General features: G+C 40.5%; 2 protein-coding genes across 2 annotated transcripts in view; one reads left to right on the forward strand and one right to left on the reverse strand.

The window, feature by feature from the left end:
• Positions 1-10,000, reverse strand: part of LOC144958333 (uncharacterized) — a 177,242-nt gene that overhangs the window by 76,735 nt on the left and 90,507 nt on the right. The window lies entirely within an intron of this gene.
• On the forward strand, positions 3,721-4,407 carry LOC144957567 (uncharacterized). Its single transcript, XM_078888911.1, has one exon. The coding sequence runs from the start codon at positions 3,721-3,723 to the stop codon at positions 4,405-4,407; it is 687 nt and encodes a 228-aa protein (XP_078745037.1).

The raw sequence follows: 10,000 nt of genomic DNA on the forward strand, positions 1-10,000 counted from the left end.
TACATAGCTATCTTTTATATCCATAAAAATATTCCATGTTTCATTTGCATCTTCATCATACATACATACATGTAATGACTGAAGGCACACCGAATGGTGGAGCTGCCGTGGAAAAGCATATCTCTTTTGTTGTTGTTGTTATTGTGTGTGAGTGTGTGTGTGTGTTGGGGGGGGGGGGAGTAATTTTCTCTCTTCTCTATTTTTGGCACAAAACTTCAATTATCAAAATATTCAAATGACCACATCAATTAGTCTCTCTCTCTCTCTCTCTCTCTCTCTCTCTCTCTCTCTCTCTCTCTCTCTCTCTCTCTCTCTCTCTCTCTCTCTCAGAGACGCCAAGTTTCAATTTGATTCACAGGAATTTCAGGCACCACTCGGAGGAATTTCAATGCCGAAAGAGGAATTTTCGCACACACAAAAAAAAAAAAAAAAAGGGAATTGGGATGGTATTTGATATTGTTTAAATATTGTATAGATCTTAATAGATAACTGATTAGAACTATATTATGATATATAAACACATTGCCAAATACAACCCCAAAGTTTCCATATTTCAAATGAATTAAAGTTCCAAAACCTAATGGAAGTGATTGTAGTAATGGTGGTAGTGAGTATGATGTTGTGTTGGTGGTTGTAGTAGTAGTAGTACTACTACTACTACTACTACTACTACTACTACTAGTAGTAGTAGTTAGTAGTAGTAGTAGTAGTAGTAGTAGTAGTAGTAGTAGTAGTAGTAGTAGTAGTAGTAGTAGTAGTAGTAGTAGTAGTAGTAGTAGTAGTAGTAGTAGTGATGATGACGACGATATGATAATGGCTTTTGTAATAGTAGTAGTAGTGGTGGTAGTGATGATGATGTGGTGGTGGTGGTGGTGGTGGTGGTGGTTGTCGTCGTAGTGGCAGTAGTTGTAGTAGTAGTGTTGGTGGTTGCAGTATTAATGATGATGCGGTGGTGGTGGTTGTATTAGTAGTGGTTGTGATGATGATGTGGTGGTGGTGGTTGTAGTAGTTGTGGTAGTGAGGATGTGGTGGTGGTGGTGGTTGTAGTGTGTGTGTGTATGTGTGTGTGTGTGTGTGTGTGTATGTGTGTGTTGTGAGAGAAAGAGGAGAGAGGAGAGAGAGAGAGAGAGAGAGAGAGAGAGAGAGCTGAAAGTGCATGTCGTGATAATTAGAGCAACATGAAATTGAAAAACTAACGAGGCTAACGTTTGAGGTCAAAGTATTTGTGATTAGCTATTATTGGCACGTACAGGAAGGTGAACATGGAAATTAATCCAGTGACCGCAATGAATTTGATTTGTGTGTGTGTGTGTGTGTCTGTGTGAAGAGAGAGAGAGAGAGAGAGAGAGAGGAGAGGAGAGAGAGAGAGAGAGAGAGAGGAGGAAGAGAGAGAGAGAGAGGAGATTTGAGCTAAATTTGTTTGAAGGGTTTTTACGGCGCTTGCAACACTGGTTGCAGGAGTATTGGTGGTGGTAGGGGTGGCGTTGTGGTGATTGTAATAGTAGTTGCAGGGATGGAGATGTGATGGTGGTAGTAGAGATGATGATGTAATGGTGGTTGTAGTTGTGGTGGCATCAGCGACATCTATATGAAGTCCTAGGGTGGCATGGATGGTGATGTGGTTGTTGTTGTAATAGTGGTGGTAGGGATGGTTATGTGGTGATTGTTGCAGTATGGTGGTAGGGATGGTGATGTGGTGGTTGTAGCAGTTTTGGTAGGGACGGTGATGTGGTAGTTGTTGTAGTACTGGTGGTAGGGATGGTGATGTTGTGGTTGTAGTAGTGGTGGTAGGAATGGTGGTGTGGTAGTAGTAGTAGTGGTAGTGATGGTTGTAGTAGTAGTGATGATGATGTGGTGGTGGTTGTAGTAGGAGTGGTAGTGATAATGGTGTGGTGGTGGTGGTTGTAGTAGTAGTGGTAGTGATGATAGTGTGGTGGTGGTGGATGTAGAACTAGTGGTAGTGATGATGATGTGGTGGTGACAGTTGTTGCTGTAGTGGTACTGATGATGTGTTGGTGGTGGTTATAGTATAGTGGTAATGTTGATGATGTGTTGGTGGTTGTAGTAGTAGTAGTAGTAGTTGTAGTAGCAGTGGTGATGATGATGATGATGATGTGGTGGTGGTGGTGGTTGTAGTAGTAGTTGTAATGAAGATGATGTGGTGGTGGTGGTTGTATTAGAAGTGACTGGATAGGGGGGGGGGGGGGGGAACCTTGGAACAATTTAACCTCACCGGAATTTGACGGAGTTGCCCGTAACCCGGAATATTTTGCTCCAGACCGTATTTTTTCCTGGTGAAACCGGAGTTTTGGCATCACTGCACTCTCTCTCTCTCTCTCTCTCTCTCTCTCTCTCTCTCTCTCTCTCTCTCTCTCTCTCTCTCTCTCTCTATCTATCTCTCTCACTCACTCACTCTCACACAAACACAATCTCTCAACTTATCCCCTCCCCCTCTCTCTCTCTCACTCTCGATCTCTATCTATCTCTCTCTCACTCACTCTCACACAAACACAATCTCTCAACTTATCCCCTCCCCCCTCTCTCTCTCACTCTCTCTCTCTCTCTCACACACACACACACACACACACACACTTAATCCCTAACTACATTTTATTTTCCATTTTCACAAAAAAATTTTTTTAATGATAACTGCGGGCAATAATTCATAAACCATAGCTGATGTACCTGCCTAATCCTTACAAGTAATTAATCCACGTGAAATCGTCGCTAATCCGGTGGTAAACAACGAATTTAATTCACAGTGTCTACATACATTGGCGCTATAACTTTGTCCCCCAGGTCGTAAACCTTGATCGTAATCCCAATTCAAATAACCGGGATCTCTGCATATATTTGTTTGGGAACCAAACATTTTTTCTTCTTCATTACAAAAATAAAAACAACAACAAAAAACAAACAAACAAACAAACAAAAAACAACAACACACCCCCCCCCCCAACACACACAAAAAGACAAAAAAAAAAAAAAGAAAGAAACAAAGCAAAACAAAAGAAAATTGTTTTTTAGATATTTTTATTTATCTATTTATTTGCCTACTCTATTCATTTAAATTTAGTTATGAATCAATTATGAAATAATTTCATATGTGGTGTAAAATACAAAACACAAGAAAGAAAGAAAGAAAGATAGTAAGAAAGAAAGAAAAGAAAGAAAGAAATAAAAGAAGGAAAGAAAGAAAGTTCCGCCCGACTGCAGTAGTGGACGTAGTTACACTACACTAATCACACCATGCCCTGCAAAACGAAAAATGGCCGCAATTTCAAAAATAACAATATGCAATATCTATTCCATATTCACAAGATGTAGATAATACAATAAATAATCTTTTCTTTTTTTAATGACTACGAAGTGTGAGTCATAATGAGAACAATAACATGCTATGTAAAATGTAGGTCTTAACTCATGAGTTATTTTAATGGGATCGTATGGCGATCTCCGTTTCCTACGAACTACGAAGACTTACCACATACTGCTGACTGCAAGACTACTCTACACGCCAGATCAGACAAAAACGTAAACACGAGAGAACTCATTAAATTTTATAAAATTCACTACACATTGCTTTCATTGTTTGTTGTTTCCAGTAAAGTAGATGCTACATTGGTGACCCCAACTTAAAACAACTTAAGAGATAGGTATATATTATTATTATTACTATTTACCAGTTCAACTCTTCACAAGAACATAATAATAATAAACATGTCTATCGACGCCGTAGCATTGAAATTGCCCACATTCTGGACCACTTGTCCTTCAGCGTGGTTTGCACAAAGCGAGGCACAATTTGCCTTACGCGATATAGCAAGCGATGAAACAAAGTACTACTATGTAGTGGCTGCCTTAGACTCAGACACAGCAACTAGAGCCCTTGCTATTCTATCATCACCACCCAAGGAAGGTAAATATGAAATACTGAAAAACTTCCTGCTGTCTGCGTTCGGCCTTTCGGAAACAGAGAGAGCGGAATCTCTACTCAACATGAATGGTTTGGGCGACTTAAAGCCATCTGAGTTAATGGACAGGATGTTAGTGCTCCTTGGCAAACACAAGCCCTGTCTGCTCTTCAGACAGTTATTCTTAAGACAACTTCCAGCAAACATCAGACTTCCATTAGCAAACTCGTCCAACCTGGATGATTACAGGGCACTTGCCAGAGAAGCTGACAATTTTTTCTACGCTGCTCACTCAAACTCTAACTCCTTTTCAATTTCTCATACTACTTGTGAAGTTGACACACCAACCATGACCAGTGAAATAGATTCCCTCTGCTGGTACCATCAACGGTTTGGTTCAAATGCCCGTCGATGTGCACAAACATGCAAACTCTTCAATTCATTTAAGAAAAACAAGAAGAACCAGGGAAACGCCAAGCCGGGTCAACAGTAAATTCTGCTGTCGACCCGGATTCTTACTCAGCCAACGCGCCCACATCAAAAAATCTCCAACTCATTGTCGTCGATGAAAATTCAAACCGACGTTTTTTAGTAGATACTGGAGCTCAAGTATCTGTCACACCCGCCTCTGCGCCAGACAAAAGCTTGGGTTCCTCTGATCTCGCATTACAAGCTGCTAATGGTTCTACAATAAAAACATACGGATGCTTCGAAAACTAACATACGTATTGGATCGCGTTCATTCAATGCACGACTTATCAAAGCTGATGTCAAACGTCCCCTACTTGGAGCAGATTTTCTACGTCATCATAATCTGCTTGTGGATATTCGCGGTCGACGCCTTATCGACGCTGAAACGTTTTCGCACGTACCTTGTTCAGTAAGTTCAGTTTGCGCAAACGCCGAACTCTCACCACTCGAGCCGAACTGCAATACATTCAGAAAATTATTGAATAACTATCCAGAACTACTTCAACCAACATTTTCAACGGCAACTGTGAAACATGGCGTGCAACATTTCATCACAACCAAAGGTCGCCCAGTATTCGCACGTGCTCGTCGCCTGGCTCCAGAAAAACTCTTGTGTGCAAAAAAAGAATTTTTCGAAATGGAGAAAATGGGCATAATTCAAAAATCAAAGAGCCCTTGGGCTTCCCCATTACACATGGTCCCCAAGGCTGATGGCACAATGCGTCCCTGCGGAGATTTTCGTCGACTTAACGATGCTACTATACCAGATCGATATCCTGTCCCACACATTCATGATTTTACAGCAAACTTAGACGGTAAGATCATCTTCTCGAAGATCGACCTTGTCAGAGGATACCACCAAATTCCAGTCGCTCCAGAAGACGACCCAAAAACGGCAGTGATAACCCCTTTCGGCCTTTGGGAGTTCTTAAGAATGCCATTTGGATTAAAAAATGCAGCACAAGCATTCCAACGTTTAATGGACTCCATTTTACAAGATTTAGACTGCGTATTTTGTTATTTAGACGACATTCTGGTTGCAAGTTCAACTGAGGCAGAACACATGGAACATCTCAAAATCGTATTCGAAAGACTTAGAAACCAAGGCCTCGTTATCCGTCTTGAGAAATGTCTTTTCGGCGTGAGATCTCTTAACTTCCTTGGCCATCACATCTCGCATTCTGGATCTGTCCCAATGGCGACAACAATTGAGGCTGTTAAACAATTTCCACAACCAAAAACCATCAAGTCACTTCAAGAGTTCCTCGGGATGTTGAATTTTTACCATCGTTTCATTCCGAGACTAGCTGAAATACTTCGACCCCTATATAGTGCTTTGAAAGTCAAAAAACAACGTCAAGCACTTACGTGGACGCAAGAAATGTTGAAAGCCTTTACTGACGGTAAAAATGCACTAAGTAACGCTACAATGTTAGCCCATCCTTGCTTGAACTCACCCCTCGCTTTAACGTCTGACGCCTCCGACCAAGCTGTGGGCGCTGTCCTTGAACAACTTAATCATCAAGGTAATTGGGAACCATTGGCATTTTTCAGCAGGCAGTTACGTAAACCTGAACAGAAATACAGTACCTTTGATAGGGAGTTGCTTGGCATTCACCTAGCCATCCGTCATTTCCGTTTCATCATTGAAGGGAGACAATTCGCTATTTTTACTGACCATAAACCATTAATCCATGCCATGTCCAAATCAACTGAACCATGGTCAGCTCGTAAACAAAGGCACTTATCTGCCATATCCGAGTTCACAACTGACATCCGACACATTTCTGGAAAAAACAACACTGTCGCAGATTGTCTCTCAAGAGCAGTTACAAACTCAGTCTCAATTGGCATCGACTATCAAGCTATGGCGGAATCCCAAGAAAATAGCATTGACATACAGGCTTACAAAACTGCATTAACAAGCCTCAAAATCGTCAAAACATCCGTTGACTCGGGTCCAGAGTTAATTTGTGACATCTCAACTGGCTACCCAAGACCTATCGTTCCTACCGACTTCAGAAGACCGGTTTTCGAAATTATTCACAATATGAGTCATCCTGGAGTTAAGGCCACAGTCAGACTTATCAGCAAGAAGTTTATCTGGCATGGTCTTAAGAAAGAAGTGTCAGCATGGGTTAAGCAGTGTCACAACTGCCAATCTTCGAAAATTCAAAAACATATACGAGCACCGTTAGAAACATTCCATGTCCCAGGAAAGCGATTCTCACATATAAACATTGACCTCGTTGGACCATTACATCAGTCAAGGGGGTTCACCCATCTCCTTACTATAATTGACAGGAACACCCGATGGCCTGAGGCAATACCGTTACAAACCACAACAACAGAAGAATGTGCAAAAGCCCTGATCTCCAATTGGATCTCGCGGTTTGGTATTCCTGTTGATATGACTTCTGACAGGGGCTCACAATTTACATCCACGCTATGGAAACAGATGGCCAGTCAACTTGGTGTGCAGATTCATCACACAACTGCGTATCACCCTCAGTCCAACGGCATGATTGAACGGTTTCATCGGTCCTTGAAATCATCCCTCAAAGCTCGTCTAATAACTCCAAATTGGGTGGATGAACTACCTTGGGTTCTGCTTGGTTTAAGAACTGCATCTAAGGATGATATCGGTCATTCTTCAGCTGAATTAGTATACGGAGAACCTTTAACTATCCCTGGAGAGTTTATACCTGACCATCCTTCAGACTTCCACGCTAAAGACTTTTTGGCAACCTTTCGGCAAAACGTGTCCCTTCATTCACCACGGCCAACACATCATCACGGCTATCATCAAACAAATTTACCCAAGAACTTGATGTCAGCAAAATATGTTTACATCCGTGTTGACACCCACCGAGGACCCCTTCAGAAGCCGTATACAGGTCCCTATGTTGTCATAACCCCTGGAGATAAACAATTCCTGATCGATGTTGGTGGCAAAGCAGAACGGATTTCGATCGACCGACTTAAACCTGCATTTGTCGATTCTACGCAACCAGTTTCCCTTGCCACCCCACCTCGTCGTGGACGCCCACCGAATACGAACAGAAAGTTATCGAACAGAAACATACAAAACTCCCGTACTGCTTCTGATGATACTAACGTAGTGCCTACTAAGAAGCTATCTCGCTCAGGACGTACCATTAAACGACCTCGGTACTACAAAGATGACTAGTCCGTGTTTGGGGGGGCATGTGTGGCGATCTCCGTTTCCTACGAACTACGAAGACTTACCACATACTGCTGACTGCAAGACTACTCTACACGCCAGATCAGACAAAACGTAAACACGAGAGAACTCATTAAATTTATAAAATTCACTACACATTGCTTTCATTGTTTGTTGTTTCCAGTAAAGTAGATGCTACGATCGTATGATAAAAGGTATCGGAGGTCAGGCAAACGGTTTTCGATTCTTAAAAACCGAAAAGAAAAAGACCCCCCCCCCCCCCCCCCAAAAAAAAAAAAAAAGCAACCAAACAAAAAAACCCCCCCCCCCCCCCCTCTTTTTTAAAAAACATTTTTCGTTCTTTCTATCATTAAAGCCAGACGTTTTACTCAGAAAAGATTGCTCAGTACATTTGCACCAGTTTCGGGGATTCGAATGTGAGGCACGTTTGGTCAGGCTACCTCATAAAATAATAATAATAATAATAATAATAATAATAATAATAATAATAATAATAATAATAATAATAATAATAATAATAATAATAATAATAATAATAATAATAATTAATAATTAATAATAATAATAATAATAATAATAATAATAATAATAATAATAATAATAATAATAATAATAATAATAATGTTGACGATGATAATGATGATGATGATGATGATGACGACGATGACGATGCACATTTGCCCGCTATATTATGCAGGCTCTGAGCGCGTATCTACACTGTCTGTCATGTACATTGTATTATGTATGTATGTATATCATGAATTGTGGACATGGGTATGGTGTCCTGGACGCTCTGTCAGTGTCATAATGGGTGAGGATGTCAGCAGAAGGGTGGTTTGGGGGGTGGGGAGAGAGAGAGAGAGAGAGAGAGAGAGAGAGAGAGAGAGAGAGAGAGAGAGAGAGAGAGAGAGAGAGAGAGGAGAGAGAGAGAGAGAGAGAGAGAGTATTGTAAAAAAAAAAAAAAAAAAAAAACAACAACAACAACAAAAATCTGCATGGGGAAATAAAACATTCCTTAAGTTTCATTTTGTCATCTTCTTGTAATAACAATATTGTTCTCATCGTGTGTCTTGGGATGCAATAGGGAACCAAAGTGTGATGTGTAAAAAAAAAAATGATTCCAATAGCATTGGAAGTGTAAAACCACTCTTCCGGAGGACTGGGTACATACCTTGAGTAACTGATCTTCTGGTTTCAGAGTGATGGCATCTTATTTTTTAGTCTAAATATACTCTGGTCATTAATCATTTATCCTCGCTCTCGCTCTTTAACGTCCGGTTAATCTTGGGAATCTGCTAATAAATCTTGCTACTAAAATTGTATACCACACGTTATGATTCATTATTTCAGCTATTCAATATTAGTCCACCGAAGGTCTGGTTACACAACACTTTCAATGCGTTTGGAACCGGAAGAGTAGACGGTGTGACGCCACTTCTCTGCCCTATAGTTGGCGGTATAATAATACGTTGTGCCCTAATATAATATATGGAATCCGATATGACAGCGGTAGAGCATTCGTCTTACAAAGGGGTTGGGAATTGAACCCCGATGATGCGGACGAGAGATATTTTCTGAACCCTCTGTCTGGCACCCATCATTGATTGAGTAAATAGATAAATGAATGAAAGGGAAGGCGGAATGGATGGATGGATGAATAAATGAATGAATGAATGAACGAATGAATGAAGCCAGTGATGAAAATGCGCGTTATAAATGTCATGTATTACTGATAGAATGAATGACCGGGATGGATGGATGCATGCACGCATGAACGAATGAAAGAACGAAAGAATAAACAACGAAAAAACGGACTGACGGATAAATGAATGAATGAATGAATGAATGAATGAACGAAAGAATGAACAACGAAAAAAACACACACAACGAAAAAAGACACAGACAAAAAAAAACAAACAGACTGACAGATATGAATGAGTGAATAAATGGATGAATGAACGAATGAACAATTCAGATATAAAAACGTCGCGGCCAGTATTTATGAACATCCCCACCTCATCATCCTCCTTGTCATCCCCATCATAAACCCGTCATACTGGGAAGCAAATCCACCACACCACATCTCATTCATAAGACCTGTATGTAAATCGCAATGAACAGCTGGCCCGACTTTCTTTAACGTATTTAAAATAAATATATCCCCCCCCCCCCCCCTCCTCTCACACACAAAAAAAAACCCCAACAAAAATAAACAACACAAAATAAAGATAAGAAGAAAAACAACAAACAAAATAAAAGAAAAACATTAACAACCGCATTTCAGCAGCAGCAGCAATACAATATGAGGGGGACGAAGATGAGAAGGAGAAGAGGGCTAATAATAATAATGACAACAATGACAACAACAACAACAAAAATAAAAATAATAATAATAATAATAATAATAATA

The sequence above is a fragment of the Berghia stephanieae genome, chromosome 12 (assembly GCF_034508935.2).
Source record: "Berghia stephanieae isolate SIO BIC M18660-M18661 chromosome 12, UCSD_Bste_1.3, whole genome shotgun sequence".
NCBI lineage: Eukaryota > Metazoa > Mollusca > Gastropoda > Nudibranchia > Aeolidiidae > Berghia > Berghia stephanieae.

Excerpts from the sequence above, each read along its gene's own strand:
- LOC144957567 (XM_078888911.1), top strand. The coding sequence starts at position 3,721 with ATGTCTATCGACGCCGTAGCATTGAAATTGCCCACATTCTGGACCACT.